General features: G+C 54.6%; 9 protein-coding genes across 9 annotated transcripts; 7 read left to right on the top strand and 2 right to left on the bottom strand.

Moving 5' to 3' along the window:
- Positions 1 to 398: 398 nt before the first annotated feature.
- ColSpa_02601 (meiotically up-regulated gene 72 protein) lies at positions 399 to 3158 on the top strand (the record flags this gene model as incomplete). Its single annotated transcript, XM_049268813.1, has 4 exons — positions 399 to 435; positions 651 to 947; positions 1007 to 1436; positions 1490 to 3158. 4 exons carry the CDS (start codon positions 399 to 401, stop codon positions 3156 to 3158), a joined length of 2433 nt encoding a protein of 810 aa, XP_049124770.1.
- A 2353-nt stretch (positions 3159 to 5511) lies between these two features.
- On the top strand, positions 5512 to 6005 carry ColSpa_02600 (uncharacterized protein; the record flags this gene model as incomplete). The annotated part of the gene is made up of 3 exons (XM_049268812.1): positions 5512 to 5598; positions 5773 to 5876; positions 5927 to 6005. The coding sequence occupies 3 exons, from the start codon at positions 5512 to 5514 to the stop codon at positions 6003 to 6005; spliced, it is 270 nt and encodes an 89-aa protein (XP_049124769.1).
- Positions 6006 to 8553: 2548 nt separating this feature from the next.
- ColSpa_02599 (vegetative incompatibility protein HET-E-1) lies at positions 8554 to 9837 on the top strand (the record flags this gene model as incomplete). Its single annotated transcript, XM_049268811.1, has 1 exon — positions 8554 to 9837. The coding sequence occupies one exon, from the start codon at positions 8554 to 8556 to the stop codon at positions 9835 to 9837; it is 1284 nt and encodes a 427-aa protein (XP_049124768.1).
- Positions 9838 to 10681: 844 nt separating this feature from the next.
- ColSpa_02598 (ankyrin repeat domain-containing protein 17) lies at positions 10682 to 12106 on the top strand (the record flags this gene model as incomplete). Its single annotated transcript, XM_049268810.1, has 1 exon — positions 10682 to 12106. The coding sequence occupies one exon, from the start codon at positions 10682 to 10684 to the stop codon at positions 12104 to 12106; it is 1425 nt and encodes a 474-aa protein (XP_049124767.1).
- Positions 12107 to 12770: 664 nt separating this feature from the next.
- On the bottom strand, positions 12771 to 14504 carry ColSpa_02597 (phytoene desaturase; the record flags this gene model as incomplete). The annotated part of the gene is made up of 1 exon (XM_049268809.1): positions 12771 to 14504. One exon carries the CDS (start codon positions 14502 to 14504, stop codon positions 12771 to 12773), a length of 1734 nt encoding a protein of 577 aa, XP_049124766.1.
- A 2067-nt stretch (positions 14505 to 16571) lies between these two features.
- On the top strand, positions 16572 to 18438 carry ColSpa_02596 (bifunctional lycopene cyclase/phytoene synthase; the record flags this gene model as incomplete). Its single annotated transcript, XM_049268808.1, has 3 exons — positions 16572 to 16594; positions 16650 to 17573; positions 17625 to 18438. 3 exons carry the CDS (start codon positions 16572 to 16574, stop codon positions 18436 to 18438), a joined length of 1761 nt encoding a protein of 586 aa, XP_049124765.1.
- Positions 18439 to 19042: 604 nt separating this feature from the next.
- On the top strand, positions 19043 to 20130 carry ColSpa_02595 (uncharacterized protein; the record flags this gene model as incomplete). The annotated part of the gene is made up of 2 exons (XM_049268807.1): positions 19043 to 19321; positions 19354 to 20130. The coding sequence occupies 2 exons, from the start codon at positions 19043 to 19045 to the stop codon at positions 20128 to 20130; spliced, it is 1056 nt and encodes a 351-aa protein (XP_049124764.1).
- An 816-nt stretch (positions 20131 to 20946) lies between these two features.
- Positions 20947 to 21633, top strand: ColSpa_02594 (uncharacterized protein; the record flags this gene model as incomplete). Its single annotated transcript, XM_049268806.1, has 3 exons — positions 20947 to 21003; positions 21065 to 21405; positions 21438 to 21633. The coding sequence occupies 3 exons, from the start codon at positions 20947 to 20949 to the stop codon at positions 21631 to 21633; spliced, it is 594 nt and encodes a 197-aa protein (XP_049124763.1).
- A 1255-nt stretch (positions 21634 to 22888) lies between these two features.
- Positions 22889 to 25056, bottom strand: ColSpa_02593 (putative cutinase 1; the record flags this gene model as incomplete). The annotated part of the gene is made up of 3 exons (XM_049268805.1): positions 22889 to 23022; positions 23299 to 24491; positions 24551 to 25056. The coding sequence occupies 3 exons, from the start codon at positions 25054 to 25056 to the stop codon at positions 22889 to 22891; spliced, it is 1833 nt and encodes a 610-aa protein (XP_049124762.1).
- Positions 25057 to 27202: the final 2146 nt, after the last annotated feature.

The following is a 27202-nucleotide window of genomic DNA, read 5'->3' as shown; positions in this document are numbered from 1 at the left end:
GAGGAGCCCACCCGCCGCCGAATCGCTTCATTTCCCCGTCATCCCAAACCCGCCGCCCCCGATACGCTTGCCAGCGTCGAATGGGTCTGACGCCGAACGCACCCACAGACGCGCACACCTGTCGACCTGCCGCCGCACAGTAGGTGAACTGGAACAGGGTCGAAGAAAAGAAAAAAGAAGGCAGAAAAGAAGCAAAGCCAGCGGAGTGCACCCGCGCGCGATACACACACGGCTACAAGCGACACGATTGATCGAAGCCACAGACGGCGGCTGTTCCCATACGCGTAGTTGTACAAGGCCCCGAGCCCGTCTGCGTTGTCGTGAGAGCGAAAGGTGTACAGAGGGTACAGCAGGCGACCACTCGGCCAGCCCACCACTAATCCACAATTGGGCCCATCATGGCACCCATGACGCCCCGGCTCAAGATCCTCTCAGGTGCGTCTCTTTTCTTCCTGGCTTCCAGTCTTCCCGCCCGCTCCAATAATTGCTTCTTCTTGCATCAGTGCGAGGGTGTGGATCAGGTTTTTGTGTCCCTTTATCTCTACCCGTCAGCCCGGCTTTTCTCCCCCCCATCGCACCTTTCCCATCACAGACCACACTCGTTTTCCTTCCCCTCTCTTTTTTTTCCCCTATCCTCTCTCTCCATACAGGGACCGGTGCTCTCGCATCGTGTCGAGTGCAATCAGGCATGGCAGACGACAGCGAGCTAATGAAGACGTGTGTAGTGGGAGGAAACCCAGTTTCGGCCTTCCTATCGTGGAGATTACAAGCGACGAATGCTTGCGACGTTACACTGGTGTGGAAGTCGGGATTTGATCACGTCGCGCAATACGGCATCTCTTTCAAGTACGTTGTCACTCGCTGCCCAGCATTCCGCCTGCGCCTGTCTAATCAAGAAACTCTTAGGTCTCCTGTATTTGGCAACGAACGGTTCAAACCGCGACATGGTTAGTTGACGTTCTCCGAGAATAAGTGGGCATGCCTTTGCTAACATGTATGACTTCAGTTGTGCGCGTTCCCGAAGAAGCCGCGCAAGGCGGCGGTCCCTTCGACTACGTGATTCTTTGCATCAAGGCTCTCCCCGACGTTTACGACCTCGCTGCCGTGATTGATGCCGTCGTTACCCCTCAGCACACATGTATCCTCATCAACACAACCCACACCCTTGGCGTCGAGGCTGCCATCGAAGAGCGGTTTCCCACCAACGTAGTTCTGTCCCTGGTTTCCAACGCCGAACTCTCTCAGCTTGGTCAGAGCGAATTTGAGCACAAGGGCTCGACTGAAGTCTGGGTTGGGCCTTCGAGCAAGAATCAAAACATTCCGGGTGCAATTCAGGGAGACATGGCTGAGGCGCTGGCTATGACGCTGAATACTGCTCAAGTTGACTGCAAAGTGTCTCAGAACATCCGCCAGCAGCAATACGAGCGGGTCATTGGGTAAGTCTAGCACCTGCACTTCTAGTCTTGGGAGCCTAACTAACTTGGATCAGGCCTATTGCCTTCCACCCCGCCAGCGTCATATTCGAGACGTCGAGCCACGCCCAACTACTCGAAAAGGTTGGCGTACGAGACTTGGTGACTGGCGTAATCGACGAAATGCTCGCGTTGGCAGAGGCGCATGAGTGCAAATTGTCTCCCGACTTCAAGCAGAAGACGATCGACGACATGACGAAGTCCACAACCCCGGAGAGCATCATGTGGCAGGACTTCATCGCCAGACGACCGATGGAAGTTGAGACGTATTTGGGCTCCCCGATAAAGTTGGCTAAAGAGGCTCGCGTTGCTGTCCCTCGCATCGAGACGCTCTACGCCATTCTGCATAACCTCAATATCGTCAACCGTCAGAAACCGCCCAAGCCCGTCGACGCGACAATGGCGCCCCCCGGCTCGCCGACAACCCAATCGCCCCTTCCGAGAATGTCATCATCAAACGGCATCCGACCCGGCATGAACGGCAACGGCATGCCTCCCAACCGGGGGCCGCGCCCGCGAAACTCGTCAAACCTTGGCCCAGGACCCGGACCCGGCATGCGTCGACCCCCAATGAATGGAGGCCCTCCTAACGGCTTCCCTCGCGGCCCTCCTCCCCCTGGATCCCGGGCGGCTTCGAGACGGGGTTCCATGGAAGGGAACGATTTAGAAGAATTCTCCCACCTCATGCTCTACGACGACATTCCCGAGGGCGGTGAGCCTGGCTATGGTCATGGTCCTGAGGGTTCCGATTTGGCGGCACGTGAGAGGGAACTTGAGTTGCGTCAGCGGGAGCTAGCGATGAGGGAGCGAGAGATGCGCATGAGATCGAGGGGACCTCCCCCGGGACCCAGGAGAGGTCCGCACCCTATGCGCAACAGTGCCCAGGTTTTTGATGAGGAGGATGACGACGACGATTACTTCGATCCGCAATCCGGTCCTCCCCCTCCGATGATCGACCCAGACAACTTCGACATGATGAGCGTCACCTCGAGGAAGAACCGGAAAGCAGCGCCTCCGCCGACACGTGCCCAGTACCACAAGAACGAGATATACGACGCTGGAGGAGCACCTGCGGCCAGGACCTCCCGGTTCCGCCCCAACTTTGGACGCAACCGATCGAGCCAGATTGCTAGTATCCCTGGTGCGAATGAAAACATCCTGGACGATCCCCTTTTCTCATATTCGTCGAACCGATATGGTGCAGTTGACCGAGGCACGATGCAGGCGGGCTCAAGAGCGAACTCGCTGACCACCTCGCGGATGGACGAAATGCAATTGGGTGCTGGCCCTATGCCAGGAGGCGTGAATGGGGCATTCCCGCGGCGAGCTAGTCAGTCTCCTGGAAACCCGTACAGTCCTTCGATCCGCGGCGGAAGCGGCCGACCGTCCCCGCCCAATGGTTATCACGGCCCTCCCATGAATGGCCGTCCTTCGCCTCCCAACGGCATGCGTCAACCCGTGCCCCGATACCCTCCCGGCCATGGTAACGCAGTCGCGCCACAGCAGGTTGAGCAACACATCGGGGTGAGCGGTCTTGTTCCTCCACCCAAACAGAAGAACATGAGAAGTCTGACTGGTAGTGCGAGCGCCAGCGCGGGTAGTGGTGAATCTCAAAACGACACCGAGCCCTCGGCCCATAGTAGCCAGAGCAGCCTTGGACAGAGGCCACCCATAGGAGTGCGGTAAATCCTGTCAGCGAGGATGCTTCAATTGCTACATTGCATAGACGACGGCACAGCCGGCGAGACGGAACGGCATCGGCTGGCGCTGGCTCGATTCGGGGTCGAAGCGAAGACAACCACAAGCACCATTTCTACACAATCAGCAGCCCGCGGTTGTCACGTCGCATCAGTGGTCCCCAGAAAACAGTTTCTCACGGATTTCTCATATCGTTCCATGGCAACACGATAACGAAACGAAACGCTAGACAGGGTTTGGTTTTTCCTTCGCGACAAAACACATAGCTAATTCAACGACTTTTTCCTTTTTTCAAGCGGACGTTGGTCCAGTACATACATACGGCATCGTGGCGACGGGAGCAGAACCTCTTCGACTTCTGGTAATAGCAGCATTGGCGTGGGCGACCTCGATTTTTCTCGGCCGACAAGGGGATCCACAGTTGGGGTTGGAAAGTAGACAACCATGCCACAAGAGATGGGCGTCTCGGTTCGCTCAAACTCGTCAAAGGCACAGGGCTACATCAGTTTCGGACGGTGGACGGTAGTATTCAACGTTCCTTGGCCATATTGGGCGATGCAGGAAGTTGGATGTGTATAAAATGGATCGCCTATCGAGGCCTTTTTCTTTTCTTTTGTGTCTGTCCCTTACGACGAAGCTTTTCTTTTGGGCCGAGGCATGAGCACGGCTACGTTGAAGGGGATTATAAGTGACGAGCATAGACAGGGGCTGGAGGAGACTTTGATCCGGCAATACAAGGACGGGCGAGGTTACTGCATGGTCGTGGATGACGACAAGAGGTCATGCTCAGCCTGAAGCCTTTCTTCAGACAGGGGATTTTGGCTTTCGATAATTTTTAGTTTCCTGATAACGAGTGAAGGGCCACGAAGAGCGGCACGCACGGGGTTGGGGAGAGAAACAAGGATGTAAAAGTTTGAGGGGACAGGCAAGTAGGCAGCCCCTTCAGGGGCGTTCAATTGAACGCAATGGAAGTCAGACACATGCAAAACTTGGGTGAGACTCGTGATGTTTAGTTCCCGTACGTAAGCGCCTGGTTGACCCTCTGTATTAGAGAAGGGTGGCTTCGGATTAAGCTGTGTTCGTGGCTTGATGCGATACACGATGGGGCGATTCTCGGTGAAGGGTGCAGCCGCCTGGACTGTCGTCCCGGCCGAGGCTTGCGTTGTGCTCGCCGGGGCTTGGTCGGGCGCGACTAATGAGACACTAGTATGAGGTTGATCCAGTCGAGCCGGTTGATCCAGAACCCAAGACCGTTTTGACTTAGCTAGACTCGTATGTATGAGAAACACCATCCCATCAATCCCGGGGAAGAAGATGATGCACGATTGTTTGTACATTGTTGATCTCATCTCACTCGTGGAAGCAGCATTCTGTTAGTCGACCCTAGTAGGCCATCGCAGTGGGAGGAGACAGACGGCCGAGGCGAAGAACTCGCCAAGGCGGGTCAGGTGACTTTGAAATTTCCTTTGGCTGTGCTGTGTCGTGCCAGGAAGCGGAAATCGAACGGGGGGCAACACACGTCTCGCACGCGACAACTTGCAGGTGCCATCCGACATCCACCAACAACGCTGACGTCGATTCCCGCGAACTTATTCGGTATTTCATCGCTGGCGGGTAGGGGGGCGCCCAGACGACGGAGACAGCGGTTGCACAGACCATTGTTGTGCTGGGTGGGCAGCTGCCAGCTGTCAGCGCGGGAAAGCGACCGGGCGAATCAGATTCCGGCATTGTTGTTTACTTTTGGCGGGATCCACTCCCTTGTCAACGACAATCCAAACAAAAGTGAGAAACCCACCGCATGAATTAACAATCGGGTGTTAAGAACGTGAGGCCCGATAAAAAAAAGTTGGGATGACGTTGCTGAGCACACTGGCAATCGCATGAACTCTGTTTTATGAGAGCATAGAGATATCGGATGTCTAAGGAGAGTTGAGGCTCTGTCTTTTTTTCTTCTTTTTTTTGGGGGGGTCTTTCTCTGCCACATTGTTTCGCCTACGTGGACGCGACGTAATTCGGTGAGTGAGCGGCCCGTCGCCCTTCACCCCCCCCCCTTCTACCCCTCCTCGCATGCCCCCTGTCTCGGTCATTTGGTGGGCGGGCATGTGAAGGAAAATAGGAGGACTCCGGGGATCCGACTGACGTTTCACGGTAGATCACCATTTTCTTTCTTCTTCTCTGGAGCCAGCCGGATATTTGCAAGCCCGTGTTCATTCCGGAGTTACGGCAACCGCTCCGCTTGAACGGTTTGTGATACGAGCTTCTCGGGTGGAACACAGGCCGAGGGCGAGATACTACGAGTCCACCAGAGACGTCGGCCAGAGTCTGGGAGAGAGGCGCCGAGATGGCCTCGCGCAATATCAACATGACGCACACGGCGAGGCCGTCCATGTCGTCCAGCTCGGGCAACGCGATGAAGACGCGGCAGCTGGTGAGTCTTCCCGGCGCTCTGAAAGGAATGGTCTTTGCTTGTTTCCGGCTGCCGGTGGCCGTGAACCGAAACTACATGGACGAGAGCGAGAGATGAGGCGATGTTAACAACGAATCGGTGTGAACCGTTTGCTGACGTGTGGCCGAAACGTTACAGACGCATCTTCACTCGCAGCTCGCCCAGCTGTCGGCCAACCTCGCCGACACCGAGAACCTGGTTCGTATGACGAGCGTGCAGGCCGAGAGTATGCGGGGCTTGGGAGCGTGGCACGGCGGGATGTGAGTGTTTCATCTAGTTTGCTGGCGGTTCGTATGCTGACGTGCTGCAGGTTCATGGCTGCGAGTAAGGTCCTTGGGGAGGAGGCTATTAACCGTGACGCGGCGGCGCAGGCCAGAGGGGGACAGTAGTGATTGGGCATTTTGATTCCGCAGAACTTCTTCGAGTGCGCGTGGATTGCGTGCTTTACTACGGCGATGAAAGGCTAGCTGTCGCGCCGGAACGGAGGGGACCCGTCGATTGTGATGGAGAGAGATTGATACCAGGGCCGTATGGGATGTCCAGGTGGCGGTCGCCAACACAGGCAGCTAGGGCTTCAGCCAGGTTGTGTTATGAGCAATCTCGCTCGGGCGGGCCGTCCAGATGACGGATAGAGGTGTCAACGGCTTCAGAGATGAGCACGTCTGGCGGACGGGTTCTGAGAACACACTTTGCGAACCGATACGCTTGCTGGTTCTTTCCGAACTTTTAAGTATGGTTCGAGTATGATGATAAATCGAGGTATTTCTAATCTCGACTTACATCACTCGAACCGCGATCGATGTGGCGATGAATGGTTTATAGTCTAACTATGCTCTTCATACCGCGATGCATCATTTTGTCTTGTTCCATGTGCATAAATTGTCGTTGCTGACACTTGCTCCCCCGTGGGTCATATCAGCCCCGAACCCCTAAGAAGAGGTGAGAGATTCTGCGTCAAAAATGGTCTAGGACTGAAATCAGAGTTTGGCTCAGCTGGGGAGTGTCGAGTCGACTTTGGTGACTATAGGTTAGTCTGCAGTTGAGCTTTTCAACAATGAAGGGTCTTGATGCCGTCAGCCGCATTTATACTCAAGCAGAGCATAGTTGGCTTTTGCCTTAGACACAGCCATACACGTATACCCACAAGAGAACTTGGAATCCTGTCCGCTATCCTATAGGTAAGTTAGTGAGAGAAACAGACTAGACCTATGAGTCCTTACATGGGGATATTGCCTGAAACGTTTCGTGGACAAAGCTTCCACAGGCAGACCGCTAACTCTTACCCTAGCTCATCCGGACAGCAGCGATGTGATCCGGCTTCTACTTGCCGGGGCCCAATCTCTTCTGGTGTCCTGAGTTCATACTACCTCGCAGCCGCCGCGTCCCTGAACGACTATCTAGCTTGCTCAAGACTCACTCGATGAGGCCGGCGTCAGCGGTGTATCCGTACTCAGGTGCAGGTTGATGCTGACCTATAGCATGTTGCAACCGTTCCAGCTATAGGTACTCTTGCTGAAGGAATCAAGCTTCTCCAACGTCAAACTGTAAGAAGCGACACTCAAGAGAAGGCTGTCTTCTGACTCTATTTTATGAACATAGCACAATCCATTGCTTTTCGTCTTAGGAGTGAAGTATGGAAGAGCCGCAGGTGCTGTACGTTTCAAAACCGGCCTTGAAGATTCTGCGGTGCTCTACTCCGGCCTAGCACTGTTGTTGGCGTTGATCTTGACCGCCTTGCGGTCAGCCTGAGTTGCGGTCCGAGACTTGGTTAGATATTTTCTATCCTGGGTGGTCCGATATGTCATCTTTGCCGACGCGGTCTTATTTAAGTCGGCGTTGACTTCTGGGATCTTTAACGGGATCCGGGGTAAGATCTTGACCCACCTTAAGCCAGGAAACGCATTGATCATCGCTCTAAACACAGACGGCATTATGGGAACACATGTGTATTGCGTTTTCTCCTTTGGGTCTTGGAAGCGGGTGAGAAACTTATTTACACCCCTCCTAACGTTATTTGTTCTTGCAGAGTGCTCTTACAAGGGCTCGTGAGTGATAAAGCAGGGGACCACGACTCTTGCTTGATCAAGGGCATCACCACCCCGCAGAAAAGGTATTCCAGCAAGACCAAGGTAACTAGCTTGATTTGGGAGACAATATCATAATCAAGACTATTGAAGCTCAGTACGCCCCTACCCATAGTCTAGACCCTTTGGTCCTGCTCTAGATGCTGAGCGTTGCAGTGTAGCCTTGCTCTGCCAGAGAGTGGCGCAATGTAGATACTGTTGGACCCTGTATGAGTGATGTGATTTGCCTATCCCGTTCATGCCTGACAGCAGGCCCTTCATCCAGGTGATCGGTGATCGACGGGAAAAGAAATATCATAGGCATTTGACCTCAATAATCGAGACCGAGGCGAAGATGAAGAGGATACTCGACTGGTCACCCTTGGATCTTTCACAGGCTTCCATACACCCGCAAGAGTCTTTTTGTAGCGACCTAGGACTTCTGCCTGGGTGTTGAGTGAAGTTTATTAATGACACCGTCCGGTAACCACCTTCGAACACATCGTGCGCTCTCCCGCCCCTTACCTTCACGCAACTTCTTTCGTTACGTTTCCTCAATTACGTTTGCGCCGCGGGCCGAGTCGCCCTCTAGATATCTTCGCGTGGTTAGGCAGACCTGCATGAGCGCACAGCCCGCACCTGCAAAGGCCAAGGCTGTACACTGTATGCACCAGGCTGCTGACCGGAGTGGATACAATCGTCCGCAATATCACGCGCATAACCAAGATGGATCTGGCCACCCAGATAGGTCGATTTAATGTCACGTGCATCCGACCCCGCGAATACCGAGATGTAAGCCTCCTCACATCGAAATCCTTTCCAGATTTCCAGCGCCTCGGCGGACCATCTTGAATCGACTCATTTTCTAGCAGCCATGTTCGATCCCTTATCTGTGGCTGGAAGTGCCGTGGGAATCATTTCCCTTGGGCTCCAGGTTACGCAGTCACTGTACAACTACTACGCTGCTCTCAGTTCCCAAAACTCGGACATCGCTCACACGACGCACAAGCTGGAGAACTTGCTGGAGATGCTTAACTCCCTGCAGGCCCACCTTGATAGCCGCAAGATCAAAGTTGGCGAAGCAAATATGCTTAATACCATTAAGTCTACTATCCAGCAATGTGGAGAATGCATCCAGGAGCTCGACGAAGAGTCGCAAAAGTTCAAGAAGATGCCGGTGGATAGCGTTCGCACCGCTATTCGAGTGACAAGCCGTCGACTCGCGTACCCGTTTCGGCAAAGCACGCTGCAGAAGTTGGATGAAGACATCGATGAACTAGTCACTCACCTGTCACTGGCTTTGCAGCTCTTACAACAAGAAGACATCGACCACGTTCAGAACGAAATAGAGAATACTAGAGCGGTTCTGGATTTGGTCAGGGCTTCCCAGATCTCCTCTCAAATCCAGGATTGGCTCAAGGCGCCCGATGCCTCCATTGACTTCAACGATGCTTGTAGCAAGAAGCACCCAGGTACTGGTCTGTGGTTTGTTAAAAGCTCTTCTTTCACCACCTGGCTCGAACTTCCCAGATCCTTCCTTTGGCTGAAGGGTTTTGCCGGGTGCGGAAAATCCGTTCTATGCTCGACTGCGATTCAGCATACCTTTCGCCACCGGAGGTCCAATCCACAAATCGGTATCGCGTTCTTTTTCTTCACCTTCAATGATGGGAACAAACAGAATACATCTGCGATGCTTCGAGCGCTCGTGATGCAGCTGTCGAGCCAGCTTGGCGGTAAACACACTGCTCTCACGCGATTGTACGAAAGCTACCGCAACACCACGCCACCAGATCAGGCCCTTCTGGAGTGTCTACACCAGCTTGTACGCGCTTTCCGCGACGTCTATATCGTCATCGATGCACTAGATGAGAGCGCGAGGGATGAAAATCGAGACGCGATGCTCCAATCGCTGAACGACATCCGTGGTTGGTCAGAGTCAGGGCTACATCTTCTTGTGACGAGCCGGGACGAAGTCGACATCCGCGACGCACTTGAAGCAGCGCCAGAAGAGGCCGTGGTCATGAGAAACGACGGCATTGATGAGGACATAGCCAAATTCGTCTCGCAACATCTCCGAGAAAATCGACGTCTTCGAAAGTGGCAAGAATACCATGGTAGAATCGAGCAGGTGCTGATCGAGAAGGCAAAGGGCGTGTAGGTTTTCCGCAATCGACCCGCTTCACCATCACTAATATTATCACAGGTTTCGATGGGTGGAATGTCAGTTCAAAGCACTAGCTAATTGCCCCAGAAGCGAGGATCTCCTCGAGCAGCGGCTCCAGTCGCTGCCACGGACATTGGACGAGACCTATGAACGCATGTTACGAAACATCCCAGCCGAGTCCAGAGAATATGCCCAACAAATGCTGATGATTCTCTGCTGTGCTGTAAGGCCGTTGACTGCCTCAGAGCTCATCGATGCCATAGCCGTTGAGGTGGGCGCCACACCCAGTTTCAACGCGAAGCGCAAACTTGGAAACGTAGACGACCTCCAACAGCTATGTCCAGGTTTTACGGAATGCGATGTGCACCGTGATTCAAAATCAGTCACTGTGCGTATTGCGCATTTCTCCGTCCAGGAATATCTCGAGTCGGAGCGGATTCATACACAAAAGGATGTCTCCTTCTTCAGCGTCCAGAGACAAGAAGCCAATACGCTAATGGCTGTTATATGCTTAACACTGCTATTGGAACCACAAGTATGCACTATGGAGTCTTCAATCGTTCGAGATCATTATCCGCTTGCGGAGTACGCTGCCCAACAATGGCCTCGTCACTACCAGAAGAGCAGCCAAGAAGGGTTGGCTTTTTCACAAGCCGTGCGACTGTTCCAGGAAGCCGCGTTCCAGGCTTGGGTTACCATTTGGGATATTGATAAACGTGACGGGAAGAAAAGGAGTGAGGATACACCATCTCCCTTATACCACGCATCACTGCTCGGACTTCGTCCTGTGCTATGCATTCTTTTCAAAGAGAACTTATCAAATGGTTCTTCAGCGTTGATGACTCAGCCGCTTTCCTACAGCATTGATGCTCGATATGGAGACCTCGGCACGGCAATCGAAGCAGCATCTTGTAACGGCCACCAGCAAACCGTGCAGCTGCTTCTTGACAACGGCGCTGATGTTAACGCCCAAGGCGGACACTATGGAACAGCACTCGCAGCAGCATCATGTAGAGGCGAAAAGGAGATCGTGCAGCTGCTTCTTGACAATGGCGCCGATATTAACGTCCGAGGCGGACAATATGGAACAGCACTCGTAGCAGCATCATTTAGAGGCAGAAAGGAGATCGTGCAGCTGCTTCTTGACAACGGCGCTGATGTTAACGCCCAAGTTAATGGGACAGCACTCGCAGTAGCATCACTTGGAGGCCATAAGGAGGTTGTGCAGCTGCTTCTTGACAACGGCGCTGATGTTAGCAACCAAAGCAGACGCTACCAAACAGCACTTATAACAGCGTCAAGTGAAGGCCATAAGGAGGTTGTGCAGCTGCTTCTTGACAAAGGCGCCGATGTCGACGCCCAAGGCAGATTCAATGAAACAGCACTTGTAACAGCATCATGCGGAGGCCATAAGGAGGTTGTGCAGCTGCTTCTTGACAACGGCGCTGATATCGACGCCCAGGACGGACGCTACAAAACAGCACTCGTAGCAGCATCAGATGGAGGCATTGAGGAGATTGTGCAGCTGCTTCTTGACAACGGCGCTGATGTCGACGCCCAGGACGGACGCTACAAAACAGCACTTATAACAGCATCATGTGAAGGCGAAAAGGAGATCGTGCAGCTACTTCTCGAGAAGGGAGCCAATGCTACCATCGCAGATAACGAAGGACAGACACCAATGCATTTGGCCTCGGCTCATGGACATTGTGACGTGTTACAATTGCTCCTGAGAGCCCTAGACATCAACGTCAACAGGGCAGACAAGTTCTCTCGCACAGCTCTGTTTGTAGCGTCCAGATTCGGGCATCACGCCACAGTGCAACTCTTGCTGGACGATAGCCGAGTTCTCTCCACACCCACAGACTGGTACGGCTCAACGCCGTTGTTCACTGCTGTTAGGAACGGCCACCTCAAAGTGGTTGAGGTTTTGCTCGCTCATGGAGCTTTGGATGCCGGTACTCAAGCGCAAGACGGCTTCGGGCGGACTTTGCAATGGTGGGCGCGTCGAACTGCAAATTCTGGGATTTTAGAGGTCCTGGAGAAGCATGCCGATCGACTTGGCACCCGTGTTCACGAAACCGCCCCCATTGAAGCTTTTCCTGTTAGTTTTGATCCCGAAGGCAATTGGTGTGATGCTTGTACGCGGACTATTCCGTATGGTCAGAAAAGAGGCTGTGATGGGTGGGATATTGATCTGTGCGGCGAGTGCTTCGAATTGGGCGTTAGGTGCCCGGACGAGACGCATACAATGTTGAAATAAAATGACATTGGGCTTCCAGCATTTCACTTAGGACGGACGATATTGTTGCCGCACTTAGCTGCTAAAGGATTTCATAACCAAGTGCCCCTTCACTACCTCTCCGTTTAGGCTTTTGTCCAAGTGTCGGTATAAATGTGTTTGATTGATTGGGTCGTCATTCTTATCATCTACTCGCTGGCATCCTGATTTCTGACATTATCCTCGTGGAGGGAATGAACACCAATTAGGTGGTGGTTTCATGTCATGATCCTGTTTTGCTGTATCAAGAGTATATTAATTTTGCTTGTTCGCCTTCATGATAATGGGAGGTGATGAGGCATGATGATCGCACCCAATACAGTCGGCGCGTCTTGTAGATCTTCCACCATCCAACCATGCGCTACTCAAGGGTATCAGTATAAAATACTCATGATGTTCAATCGATTTGTTGTAGAAGCACGATATGGACGGGGAGGCTGATCTTGAAGCAACAACAAATATGTACAACTGTGAGCGAGTAAGACATGGGGATTCAAGTCAACAAAGGTGGAACTAATGCCTTACTCGCGATGTTGATTCTCTCTACGTAAGGATCACTCGTCTGGGAAACAAGTAGAAGTAGTGAGTCTATATTAATCAAGAGAATGCTGTCGTAACCTAACCATTCCAATCATACATCATTAGCCTAGCAAAACAACGGTTGCAGGGTAGGCCAGAAATAAAAGTAAATCAGGGCCAGCACAAGCCCGACCGAAAGGATGGCAACCTCCTCAGATCCAAAGTGGTATCCATATCGTACGTTGTCCAACTTCTTGTTTCCTGGTGACTGGCTCTGCGGCTTCAGAATGCCATCAAACCCTCTGGCCCACGGCACTTGCAACCCCCGGTCGTCGAGGATCTGTTCTGCTGTGATCTTCGCGCCGGCCATCACAATGGGCACGCCCGTGCCGGGGTGCGTGCTGGCGCCCACAAAGTAGGCGTTCTCCAGACCCTCGGCGCGAGTCCGCGGGCGGAATGCGAGAACGTTGAAGATGCCGTGCGTCAGGCCCAGAATGGCGCCCTTGTCGAGGTTGAACTTGTCCTCCCACGTCAGGGGCGTGTTGACGGTCTCATGCGTGATGAAGTCGGTCAGCGGCGCGCAGCCCGTCCGGGCACTGACGATCTCAATGACAGCGGCGCGGGCGCGGTTCACAATGTCTTCCCAATGCTTGGGATCGTTCGTCAGCCCAGATTCACCCTTGGACTCAGCGAGGTGGCCGACGGGGACGAGGACAATGACGGTGTCCTTGCCCTCGGGGGCCGCCGAGGGATCGATTCTGCTAGGGACGTTCAAGTAAAAACTGGGCTGGTCGGGCAGAGAGTGGCGCTTGAAAATGGCGTCGAAGGACTCGCGGTACTCCTCGGCGAGGAAGATGTTGTGGACGGATAGCTCGGGAATCTTGCGGTCCATGCACCAGTAGAAGGAGATGGAACTACAGCTGGCCTCGCGCTTGCGGAGGGACTTTGTGTAGTCTGTGATGGTTGGCGTCTTGGGGAGGAGGTTGCCGTAGGCGTAGACCAGATCGGCGTTCACCACCACGACGTCTGCGGAGAGGGATTCTCCCGATTCTAGCTCGACGCCCGTCGCCTTGTGTCCGTCTGTCAGGACACGGGATACTGGCGTGTTGAGGCGGTACTTGACGCCCATCTTCTCCCCAATGCGTACCAATGCTGCCACGACCTGATGGAAACCGCCCCTCGGGTACCAGATTCCCTCGGCGAATTCAGTGTACTGGAGGAGGGAGTATGTCGCCGGCGCGTCAAAGGGCGACATGCCCATGTACATGACGGCGAATGTAAATACTCTCCTCAGCCTCTCGGTCCAGAAGTACCTGCTCGCGCGGCTCCAGATGCTCTCCAACGGGTGCAGGTTCACAACATGCCTCACAAATCCGGGCCTCGCCAGGTCAACAAACTTGCTGAAATTCCGGTGAAGCACATCCTTAACGGAGATCTCGTAATGGGTGTGCGCCTCCCTGAGCCACTTGAGATAGCGTTCGAAGCCGTCCTTGCCCTCCCAGCGCTCGATCTGGGTCTTCATGGCCGCGAGGTCGGACGAGTGCTTGAAGAGCTCGCCGTCGTGGAACCAAATGTTGTAGTTCGTCTCGCAGCGCAGCAAATCGACGCCTGCGTCGGCGAGGGTGGTGTCGAGGTCCCTGAAGGTCTCGTGGAAGAGCTGCGGCAGGAGGAAAAGCGACGGCCCCTGGTCGAAGCGATGACCGTCCTGGAACATGAGGGAGCACCGGCCGCCTGTGAAGGAATTCTTCTCGAGGACGGTAACGGCGAAGCCCGCCTTTGCGAGGCGGGCGGCGAGGGCCACGCCGCCGGCGCCGGCGCCGATGACGATGGCCGTCTTGGGCTTCTCGCCGAGTTGAGACATCGTATGTGAGGTGAGGCTTTGATCTACTGGGACGGCGAGGCTAGATTTGGGGTAGACAAGAGGTGATCGTCGTGAAAATTATACAGACGAGATGAATGAGATAGAGCGCCCAATGAGAGTCTCACCAACACAACATGAGAGAGATTTTGGAACGAAGGAAGGGGAGCACAGAGGTAGGAAAGCTTCGATTGACATTCATACGAGATAATTGTCCCGTCATTCCAGCAAGCATGTGAAGAGGGACAGCCAGTCAAGTTCCCCTCGCATGCCAACCGGTCCACAAAATCAACGGAGCGGCGGGTGCAAGGGGGGCGTGGGAATCGCACGAGGAAGAGCTCCGCACCGGCGGATTCGGGTGAGTGATGACACCACGACTCGGAGGAGGCTCACGGCGGACGAACGTTGGAGATTGGCAGATGGCGCACACACGGATGCTACGCACACCAATCATTCCCGAGCACCCAAAAAGGACAAAAGTATCATACGCTCTTGGAGTAGGGCAGATGGCGGCGGCCAAAGCAAGGGGCGCGCGCAAGTAGCTGAAGTTTCCACGTACGCAAAGAGCTTGGCATGCAGGCATACGCACCAGGGAAAAAAGTACAAATTAGTCTTTATATATCGGCATCGTGTTCGCAAATCGATCGCTTGTTCGTTCCATCGGAAATGTTTCCTATCCGTATGGTAATATCACGGACACGGACATTTGCAGCGTCTTTTCTGTCCACCGGTATCTGTAAATTGATGCAAAAGGCTATCAATCGATGTAATGAATCACCATCAGTTTGATTAGGCAGTCCGGCTTCTAAACAATCCCCCCGGTGCTCCGGCAATCCCAAGGGACATTCCATCTGACGACCAAAGGCAATCCGGCATCCCACCTTGTCTTAGTCCTCTTCTCACCACGTTTTACGCATGGCCTTAAGGAAACATTGGTACCTAACATGTAGTGCAAGTCCCATTTCACCAGACGCGCGCGCCAGCTCCCCTTCGAATCCCTGATCCGATCAAAACCTGGGTCTGGGTTGGCGTATGCAAAATCCCATGTTGGGACGCGCATGTGGTCGTCATAGACTTTTATTCCCCTCGGGCATCGGCCAACCAACCACGCCGGCCGGTCGCATGTTCAGCCACCTCGAATTCGTACACGCTGCATGTCGCTGCAAAACTGCTGCACCTCAATCCTCGACAATCCCATCCCAGCGCATCCCTACCTTAGTTTTTCTTCTCAAGGTACCACACACCCCGCCCCACGGCCGAATCGGGAAAGAAGCTCTATCGCAAGCGCCCCCTCCTCCTCTAATGCACCTCGCGTACCTGGGCTTCTCAGAGGTACTTGTCGTCTGGAATCTCTGGAATTTCCAAACTCCCAAATGTCCGAGCCCCGAGAAACTGAGGAAGAAACGGCAAACATCAGGCGGAGCAACACTCCGCAAGACAGCACTAGTCCGAATTGCACTTCCCCTTGACTCGGGACAATTCACAACTCCTCCCACTGGAACTGGCCGATCGCCCTTTGCCTTTCATCCCGTCCAGCGCCGTTGCGTGGCTCAAAGGTACCTCGCCATGCATGAACGGTGGGCAATTCTCCGTCGTACCTTTGGACGGCAAGACAGATAAAAGATGACAACAAAACGGGCAACATACCCGGACGCCTTCTTTTACATAGTACAGCGCCGTCGCGTGGGGTCTTTACACTGGGTCGCTTCACTTGCACACTCATACGCTAACTTGTTCGTCATAATTGCGTCGACACCCAACTGGGACCAAAATACATACAGCTTGCGTTCTCACCTCACACGCCCCGAGGTGCTATCTCGAGTGAGACGCTAGCGCCCTGGCAGCAAGAGACCAGCTTGCCTGCCGCCTGGAACGCTCCTGCCGACTCGGCTTTGACAGCCTGTCACGGAGAGAACGAATGCACGGCTGTGGCCGCTAAAAGACGACCCTCATATTCCCCCCCAAACTTTGCAGCAGCTTCACACTCTTTTTCTTGCCCTTAATGAGATTTTGCTCATCGTCGTGAACTTCTTGGCTTTTTGGCTTTTTTCAGAAGGCAGACCTCTCACGATGGGTTACGACTACGCGCTGGTGTAAGTGGTTTCCCTTATCGCGGCGTTTCCAGACTCACTCACTAACCCTTGCCAGGCACGTCAAGTACACCATCCCTTTGGCTGCACTGCTCACTTTCCTCTCATATCCCGTCTTCACGCGCCTCGACGTTGTGAGAACCCTCTTCATTGTCACCATCGCCTTCGTGGCCACGATTCCCTGGGACTCCTACCTTATCAGAACTGGCGTTTGGACCTACCCTCCGGACGCAGTCCTGGGGCCGACCCTCTACGACATCCCTGCCGAGGAGCTCTTCTTCTTCGTTATCCAGACCTACATCACTGCCCAGCTCTACATCATCCTCAACAAACCTGTCCTCCATGCGCAATACCTCAACTCGCCTGCCACGTTACCGCAATGGATCAAGAATGGAAAAGTCGTCGGCCAGCTTGCGCTCTTCGGCAGTGTCATTCTTGGCGCCTGGCTCATCGCCAAGGAGGGCGAGGGAACCTACCTGGGTCTGATCCTGGTGTGGGCTTGCACTTTTGCTCTCTTTACCTGGACAATCACTGCGCACTTCCTCTTGGCCCTGCCATTGGCATGCACTGCCCTGCCCATCCTCCTCCCCACGATTTACCTCTGGGTTGTCGATGAGATGGCGTTGGGACGTGGCACCTGGGCCATTGAGAGCGGCACAAAGCTGGAGCTCCAACTCTTTGGTAGTCTCGAAATCGAGGAGGCCACCTTCTTCCTGGTCACCAACATGCTCATTGTCTTTGGCGTTGCTGCCTTTGACAAGGCCGTTGCTGTCTGCGATGCTTTCCCCGACAAGTTCGACGAGCCGGCCGACGCTTTGTGTATGTCGTTGTTGCGCGCTCGCGTGTTCCCCTCCTCAAAGTACGACATGCAGCGCATCCTGGGCATTCGGCAAGCTGTGGTCCGATTGGCCAAGAAGAGCCGCAGCTTTCACCTCGCCAGCTCTGTCTTTCCTGGTCGCCTACGCATTGACTTGACTCTGCTGTAAGTGCCCAAACACCGAGACTGCTGCGGTCACTGCTAATCAGGCATTAGTTACTCTTACTGCCGCCTGGCCGACGACCTCGTCGACGACGCCAAAACCCCCGAAGAGGCGGCTTCCTGGATCTCCAAGCTCGACCGCCACCTCAGCCTCCTCTATAAAGACCCTGACGCGACCTCGGCGCCCCTTGCCTCCAAATACGCCGCCGAGAACTTCCCCCCATCCGCTCTCTCGGCCCTCGACCTGCTCCCGGCCTCCCTCCTCCCGCGCGAACCTCTCGCCGAGCTTCTCAAGGGCTTTGAGATGGATCTTTCCTTCAGCAACTCCACCTTTCCCATAACCGACCCTGAGGACCTCGAGCTCTACGCCGCCCGTGTCGCCAGCACTGTCGGTCAGGCCTGCCTCGAGCTCGTCTTCCGCCACTGTCAACATGGACTGCCCGACTATATGCAGGCGTACCTCCGTAACACAGCGCGCCAGATGGGACTCGCTTTGCAGTTCGTCAACATCGCGCGCGACGTTGCCGTAGATGCAAAGATCGGTCGCGTCTACCTCCCTACCTCGTGGCTCAAGGAGGAGGGTCTGACGCCGCAGGATGTCCTCAACAGCCCCAACAGCGAGGGCGTCGGAAAGGTGCGCCGCAGAATCCTCGCCAAGGCTTTCGACCACTACGGCGAGGCCAGAGACTCGATGAAGTGGATTCCCTCAGAGGCGCGCGGCCCCATGGTCGTGGCCGTGGAAAGCTATATGGAGATTGGCCGGGTTCTGATGCGCAACGGCGGCGCGGCGGCGGACGGTAGCGGGCGGGCCACAGTGCCCAAGTCGAGACGCATTTGGGTCGCTTGGAGCACGTTGATGGCTGCTTAGCCGGATCTTGCTCAGCTTGGGCCTCGGCGTGGGAGGCTGCTCATGTTTTGATTCTTCTTCTTCCCTTCCTCTTTCAATCCCCTCTCTTGCTCCCCCCGATTGGCATTTTCTAGAGGCATTACGATAGACAGCGTGGCGTCCACATGATGATAGCAGTATGAAAAAAGAGTTATGACCACGATTTTCCTAGTTAAACATCTGTTCTCGAATGCAAAATTGGTGATTCAACGTGTTAATGCCGTACGGAGTATTCTCCATGGAGATCGGTTCGTCCGATTAATCGTTGTAGCGGTGACATCACGGCCTAAGCTGCGGAGCTATGTAAGCGTATGGCCCGTGCGCGCCCGTCCAGGGGGTGAGTTGCCAGAGTGGCCAAAGCTCTGGGCGAAGACACCGATGCGACCGGCGTGAACCCTCACCGAGCCCCGGCCCGAAGAGGATAGGTCTCCACCAAAATTTGAACGACTTCGCACATTGAACCGCCCGGGTTGTTCGCATCACCATCGCGCCGAACCAGCCCCCGCAACGTAATTGAGCCAGCGCGCGCGGCCCTGACCCTCCCACGACCCGAATGACCCGATAGACGCCGACAGCGACCGCCGAAATGATACCCAGAACGACGGCCCGCCGCGTCCTTCGGGACCTGGCCTCCCACCGCGCATCGCGCCCTCTGGCCTCCTTCTACCCCGCGACCCTGCGCCCCTTCACATCGACGCCCTTGTCCCGCCTGAAGGCTGGGAGACCACCAATGGTCCCGGCCTCCCCGCCTCCGCCCTCGTCCGCCCAGCAAGCCGCCGCCGCGAACGCTGCCCTCTCGAATCTCTCCCATCTGACCCCGGCGCAGATCACAGCCCTCCTCTCGACATCACCGCCCTCGGGCGGCGTCCCCGGCGCCCCCCACCCCCCGGACAACAGCCCACGCCCTCCCGCCGCTCGACCCTCGTTCGCCGCGCCCTCTGGGCCCTGTTCTTCTTCGCCCTCGGCTACAAGCTCACCGCCGACCAGATCTCGGAACTGCGCCTCGCCACCCCCTTCATCCACCCGCCGGTCGAGATCAAGGACCCGGAAGAGATCCCTCTCTACCGCGTCCAGGCCACCTTCGCGGCCATCGAGCAGTACCCGATCCTGCAGTCCATGTTCCCGACCGTCAACGAGGCCGGCACGTCGTCCCTGCCCTCGGACTGGGAGAACTGGGAGCCCTACCGCGACTTTCCGCCCGAGACGCTGTCCAAGCACCTCTGCGGCGGCACGCTCAACAACCCCAACGCCCTGGGCCTCGTCCACATGGTCTTCCGGCACCAGTACACGGGCGAGCTGATCCTCGCCATCATGTTCGGCCAGGGCACCTCGGGCTGGCCCTCGGTCGTGCACGGCGGCATGCTCTCGACCATCATGGACGAGGCCATGGGCCGCCTCGCCGCCCTCAACTTCCCCGCCAACACGGCCGTCACGGCCAAGCTGTCGGTAGACTTCAAGGTCCCCGTCACGCCCGGCCTGCTGTACATTGTGCGCGTCGGCAAGGCGCTGCCCGAGTTCCAGAAGGAGCACCCGGACGAGGAGGACAAGTCGGACCGCAAGATGTGGGTCGTCGGGCGCATGGAGGGCCCGGAGGGCGAGACGGTTTGCGAGGCCAAGGGCCTGTTCGTCGTGCCCAAGGGCGACCAGGTGAAGCCCTTGGGAAAGATGTTTTAGTGTAGAGGGAGCGGGGAGTCGCGGGCTGGGGTTGCAGGAGGGACGGACCTGAAGGAGCAAGAGAGGGAGGGGGTTGTCGCATCACACGGCGTTACGGAGGCGATTGCCGGTAGTTTTAGATCACATAAATGTGTTTGTTTGTATGGATATATAGAGGTCACCTGATGGTGGCATGTGTCGATATGCGGCAATGTAGAAAAGGATGATTGTGATAGCCACTCAAAGTTGATATTTTGTCAATTCGTTTACAGCATGAGATCGAGGCTAACCCGCCGAAATGGATGCCAACGACTGCGCCGTCGTGAAGATTAGAGCACAGTCGATCGTGCCCATTTGGCTTGGCGTGGCCTCAGACTTCAACTTCCAAGTTCACTCTTCACGCCATGTTCCAGGAAATCTGCCTTCCACCATTCCGCGTCCAAGTATCTTCCGACTGTCTCCCTTGCCCTTCCACCTTCATCCACACAGTCGTCTGCAGAATCTTCTCGTCTCCTTTATACACAGTCCTTCAACCTTTGTTCGACGTCGTCACCGCAAAGCCCCTTCACCCAGCTTTCACTACATAATACACCATTCGCCCTGCCATCAGTTCACCTGCACACGAATCCATTCATCGGATTTCACCTTCTGCTCTCAAGGGTTTCGTAAGCTAGGCACTAGCATATTCTTCACTTACCCGTCGTCAGCCTTAAGTCTTATTGCCTTCCTCTCTCCCACCCACTCGAGCGTTTCCCCCAGCTTCATTTGTCCTCTTCAGTGCTTTTCAGCACCATACTGGACCACCTTGACAGACACCCTCAGCCCAACAACGCCAAGATGCCGATCGCTGTCACAGTGACTGAGGAAGGTTGGATCAACCAGGTACTTAACCAAGTACGTATTTCTTTCCCTGAAGCCATTCGACTTGATCATGCGCATGTGGTCACGCTGCTAGAAATTCAACGATATCAAAAAGCAGCTTCATGGTCGAAGCCTCGCGGAATGCTACCAGGCTCTGATCGCCTTCCGGGACGCGGCTAGTCTCCTTGCTGATGCCGTCGCAAAGGAAGTCCCTGGCCTCGTCGCTAACTCTGATTTTGCGGACAATACCTCGGCCGCGAGACCCACGGAGGACGCGTCCTCGTCGTCGGCCAGAGACCTGGTCGATGCCGACATTCCATTCAGCATCAAAAACAACTACACTTTGGGCAAGCTAGTCTCTATTGCCAACGCGGTCAAGAATGATCTGCTCAACTCTACAATTTGGGTCACAATCAACAATCGTCTCCAGGAAAAGTCATTGGAGTCCAACGCCTTTGCACTTGCAGAGCTATTCTTCAGCTCTTTCCTCGAGAAGTCATTGAACGCCACGACGGGGGGATGTCTCGCCACCTGTCCGAAAACATGCACGATACTGTCATCGCCAAGATCATGCATGGAGAGACCATTGAGATTGTTGGCAAGATGACCATGGGTATCTCTGTCGAGACGATGCTTATTGCAGCGGGAGCCGGACACAAATAGTCAAGTACCTCGCACGGCACGCTCAACACATTACTGTACGAATCCCATGTTTCCATTTCATGATCGCTGTCACTGCAGAATCTCAGCTAACCCATGCGAGCAGAGTCCTCAGGCCACCGCCTACGAACAAGGAACCTGAGATGCCCGGGCCCGTCGCCGCCAACCAGGTGCTGGCCGATGCTGCCAATGGAGACTTTTGGATCAAATGCGCCTAGGCATACTACTTGCCCCTTCATGAACAATATGGGAAAGAGACTCGTGCCTCAGCGTTACTTTGGCTGAATGACAATGGCGACGCTTTGTTTATTGAGTTTTGGCTTCAGTTGAGGGCGCCGGACCACGCAGCATTGCAACCACAATCAATGGAGGTTTGCACCTGTTAGTCTGTGATTGGGAGAACCATGTATGAGCAAAAACCGCTACTGTACATGACCAAATAAGTAGACCGCTAGCCCGAACCTGAATATTTGTTCGCTGATACGCCGTTTTCAAGGCGATGTGGGTTTTGACAGGATACAGCCGCTCAACGCACTGCGGAAGCGGCCACGGAACACCAGCGAGTGGCGAACATCCTCAAGACCTCGGATCCAGGTTGTCCACTAAAACGCTCGAATGGAACAGCTTTGTTTTCGATTTGAGGAGTCGCCCTTGGAAGGTCCGATGATAATCATGGTTGAGGTCTGCACTCGTTGCTAAGACGTCGAAGACGCATTCCGGGGACGATAGCCTAGAGAGAGAGACGCAGTGTACGTGCCAGCAGGCCCACAAGCTCGTTGGCCGATATGAATCTTTATAGTTCCATCGCAATGGAGGCCTTGAGAAGACATGAATCTGTCTCGCTCCAGCATCTGAAAACAAGTCTTGCCGCTGAGACGGGAGCGCATCAAGCGCTAACTTCGTCTGTAGAAGATGCAACATTAAGTTCCTCATCCAATCACCATCTGCCTGGCTCGTTTTTGACGAAGAACCAGGAGAGCGATTTCGTCCACCATCACTTGCCGTTGTCCTTCTCGTCGAGCGTATGCGAGCTGAAGGGCCAAGTGAGACGTAGCAGTATTATCATCGAAGAACAGAAGTGGAGGAATATCGTGATATTCTGTGGTCGACCTCAGCCCAGGATTATCCCTGGACCCAGGAAGCTTATACACACGTCTGGGTATCATCTGCCAGTTTTGGTAGAGAAGAGTAGCGCGAGAAGATGCTACCAATATCCGGCGTGATCGTCTGTGGTCATAGTTTCAGATCGACCACTCACTTACGAGATCGGGCCGGATCCCGTGGTTGTCCATTGCGGGCGAGGCTGGCCATTAGGATGACTGTTGGGTTGAGCGTTCGGAACGTAGTACGAGTTGTTGAACCCTCCTCCTCTGCCACCGAAGCTTCCGCGTCCTCCCCGGTAGCCGCCACCGCGTCCACCACGCCCACCGCGATATCCGCCACGGAAGTCACCACGATAGCCGGTGTTGGTGCGGTACCCCTGCGGTCCATGAGGTGGCGACCTGGACGATGAGTGACTTGTAGATCCTTGGTCGGAGGCACTGTTTTGCGGACCAAAGCCTCCTGAAGAACCTCCTATAGCAGATGGCGGCCCCCGGGGCCCTCCACCGTTGGGCCCGCTCTGACTCGAGTTGCCTCTTCCTCTCCGGCGATTGTTGTATTGCCGACGACCAGTTTTGGGCTTCCCTTCCACCGAAAACTCGATTTTCTTGATGGGATCTGTAACCAGAATGCTTTTGCTGAGACCCAGACGCTCCAATTCTTCTTCGGGTGTAGTCCATAGTTGGAAGACATTCTCGAGTTTTTCGATCTCGCGTGTTTCGACCACCCAAGCCTTGACATACTCTCCAGCCTTGTCATAATCAAAAGCTTGCTTAACTGGGTTAAAGATTCTATTGTCTCCGCGAGGATCGTTGCCAACTCCAGCGACATACTGCCAATTGGACCAATTGGAGCTGACGTCGTAATCGACAAGGAGATATTCGTACCATTCCGCACCATAACGCCAGTCGATGCCGAGATGTTTGGTCAAGAACGAGGCAACATTCTGCCTTGCCCGGTTGGACGTGTAACCTGTGTGATAGAGCTCTCGTTGTGAAGCGTCGATTAAGCCCATACCAGTGGTGCCGTCAATGAATCGTTGCAGAATCTTCTGGATTTCTTCGACTGAGGCTCCCAAATTGTCATCGGAGACCACGTGTTCCGGATCCGCTGACTTCCATTTTGGTGTCGTGTCCCCCTTGAATCCAGTAACGCGGAAGAGCTTTCCTCGAAACTTCCTTGTACAAAGCCTCATGTAGTCGCGCCAGAGTAGCTCGAATCGAACTGCCTTAGTCCCCTCGTTCTCGCCCTTTCCGTATCCCGAGGTTTCTTTGAATCTTTCGTCCTGACCGTCCTCAAATTTAACCAATGCCTCGTGGATTTGTCGGGATGTCAAACATCCGAATGACAAGTAAGCCGAGAGTTTGGTGCTAAAATCAATCCCGAGGAGTCCGTTACGAGTGTCCTTGTAACTAGACATCGATCCCGTCTTGATAAGGTGGTCGAGCCTCTCGATGGCAACGTCTTCGCCGCCCCTAAATGGGTGTACCGATCGGGCGTTCTCGGGGAACTTGGGTTCTTCGGAGAATGGGCTTGTCAAGGGTTTGAGAAGGGCTGACTCCAGTTCGTCATAGGTTGAAGGAATCTGGAATGGTGTTTGCTGAGGAGGAATGATAGATTCATCTGGGTAAGGTGGGAGAGATCCCTTTGCGGGACGGGGTAGCGCGGGCCTTGGCTTTTCGCGTAGTGGTTCCTGTGTCTTTCTGAAGGCCGTGAAGACATCGGCCAGTTCGTCTGGAGATTTAAAGTGTAGGTCGCGGCTGGAAAAGGAAAACCCCGTGTTAGCATCAAGATGACTCAAGGCAGGTGGTGAACTTACTCATCAATGAAGTACTTCTCGTCCAACCAAGATTTAAAGGCGACTCCATGCTTCTCACAGGCTGCGGACACGGCTTTTTCATCCTTCTTCTCCTCGATGGCTTCCTCAGCCGTCATCCATATGGCGCCAACTTTCTGCTGTTTGTCGGCAAATCCTTGGAGAAGGTCGGCGACAACGTCGCCAAACTTGCCTGCTCGAAGGGATAGGCCGCTGCCCACACTTTCAAGGGAATCCTTCAGATTCCAAACAGACTGGGCAACGAACTTGGTGCGATGGGGCCCACATCGCCAAAACTTTCCAATCTCGCTGCGAGCTTCGGGATAGGGGGATTTGGTGCCCTCCCGAAGGAAGCCGGATATCTCGATCTGGTGTGCAGGAAACACGTAGACTGGAAGCACATGAGTGAAGCCGTGGTCTGGGGTGGTCGACAGGTGGTGGAGGATCGGATTGTCTAAAACGCGCAGGTCGTGCCGAAGCAGATAAATGAGAATATTTGTTGCCGCCATCGTGGGCAGAATGTGCGTCGTACGTGATTGGCTACCCGTTGCCAAGTGTAAACAATGCTGAGGTTGCTCCAAGTGTAGACTACCTGTTTGTATGGGTTTCGAACTGCAGACAATGCAACTGTCGATGAAGTCGAGAGAATGGTAGGCCCGGAGCGATGTAGAGAAGAGCCGGTAGGAGCAGTCTATACCTAACAGCGAAGGGAATAGGTTAAGTCCAGATTGTGTTGGCAAGGGTCTAGACCGAAGTCATGGCGTAAGAGAAGCCGTTAGATCTGATTTGGTTCCCGACCAGCTGGGAAAGGAGGCCACCTAGTCTCGGAATCGCCACACAGGAAGTAAGGGTAGTTTGCGAACCGACAGACTAGTCTGTCAGTACGTAAGGTCAGGTAAAGGACCAAGAGAAGGTAGGTTCAGAGGGGAGAAGCGGGAGACAGGGGTTCCTTCTTAGGGCAAGGCAGAAGTAACCTAGGCTTGGACGAAGGCGTCGAGGGTGGAGGTTAGGTAGGTTGGGGCCAAAGGGGAATGACGCAGTAGCCGCTAGTTCCAAGGGTCTTGCCGTGATGGAAGGGTGGTCGGATGATGAGGCTGCTGAGAACACCGACGGCATCGACTTTTAGGTTAAAGGATCGGGGCAGGATGGGAACTATGGGGCCAGGACGAGGAGGATGCCTCTCTTTGTAGGCAAAGCAAGGCCAGGAGGACAGAGTTTGGTAAGGGAAGGGAAGAGAAGAGGGGCCTGAGGAGCTGGGGAGTATGGCGAATGGAGTACGGCAGAGTCGTTTACGCAGTGTCTGATGAAGACCAGGACACGATGCAGGCTTGAGTCGCGGTCCTAACAGTGTTCAACCTGGCAGATTCACGGCGAGCAGGTACGCTTTGGTGTGGAGTACAGTAGGTAGGTAGTAAGCTCAGACCGATCAATACGACGCAACTCTGTGGTCGACGGTTATGGGACGCCTTGCGGTACGGTGCAAGGCAGCACGGCAGGAAGGATGAGGACGTGGAAAACAGGTACTGGTTTGGTAAGGAGGCGGCTGCATTGTAAGAGAAAAAAGTTTGGAGATCCAGTCGTTTAGTGGGCGGAGGATTCGCCGATGGCTCGAGAGCAATCATGACGCCTCCTTTCGACTTTCACCCGTCCGACCCACGGCGCGTTGGACCCTGAGATTTTCTCGAGGACCTTCCTGGGTCTAGAATCCCCGCTCTCAAAAATGTCCCCTGCCTACGTACACTACCTAGTAGGATATTCCAGGAGGCCACCCAATTTGGAATGGTATGTCAGAAGAACACGACGAGGACATAGCACGTTTCTTGCAGGTCGAACGTTTCTCAATAAGGCAGGGGAACGAGGATGACGGGGTACGGAACATACTCCGCGCGGGAAAGACAGAAGAAAGTGCATGCCTGCCTACAGGATACCTCAGGGGACCCAATGGTGGAAAGCGCCATGGGGGTTTGGGGGGCGTCCAGGGAAGGAGGAGCAGGAAAGCAGGAAGGTGCTTTTGTGGTGGTTGCATGGCGATGGCGACGGCATGGGAAAGATGGATGCTGTGCACCGAGATCGAGAGGCGCTTTCTGATGCAGAGATCTAGTCCGGGGTTGTCAAGATCGAGTCTACACGGACGGGTCCTTGGGGCTAAAAGTGGGACATTCCCGGTCGGATCACTGAGGGCCTGCTGAGTGATGGGTACGTACCTGTACTATGTAGTTCCCGTCCCTTACTGCGGACCATCAGCCCGCCAACGCGCCAAACCGCTGCTGCTGCAGTGCTGCTGCATCACTTGTCATTTTGTCCAACATGTTTCCCTCCTTGTGCCTACCGGTATCGCTCTCTTCTTGTCGACCATGGGAAAGTGTGCCCAACCCCATCTTGTACGTATGTAGGATTCCCTCTCAACCACCGACAAGGACTACCCGTTCATCACACGTCTCGTCAAGTCTCATACACCCTACACCCTCGATTGTAAGGCATTCCCGTCGAGCATTCCAGCATCCGAGCATCGCGGCGGACCCAAAGCCAATTCTCACCACAACTCCCTGTCTGTCAATGCAGGTCGCAATGGAGCTGGAGCTTGGGCCACGCTGCGGCTTCTTTCAGACATGATGAATCATCGAGACCGCCGCAGCTTTCCCTGCTTTGTTATCT

Source organism: Colletotrichum spaethianum (genome assembly GCF_022836535.1).
Source record: "Colletotrichum spaethianum MAFF 239500 DNA, contig05, whole genome shotgun sequence".
NCBI classification, from domain to species: Eukaryota; Fungi; Ascomycota; class Sordariomycetes; order Glomerellales; family Glomerellaceae; genus Colletotrichum; species Colletotrichum spaethianum.
This window is presented reverse-complemented; position numbering and strand designations above follow the sequence as displayed.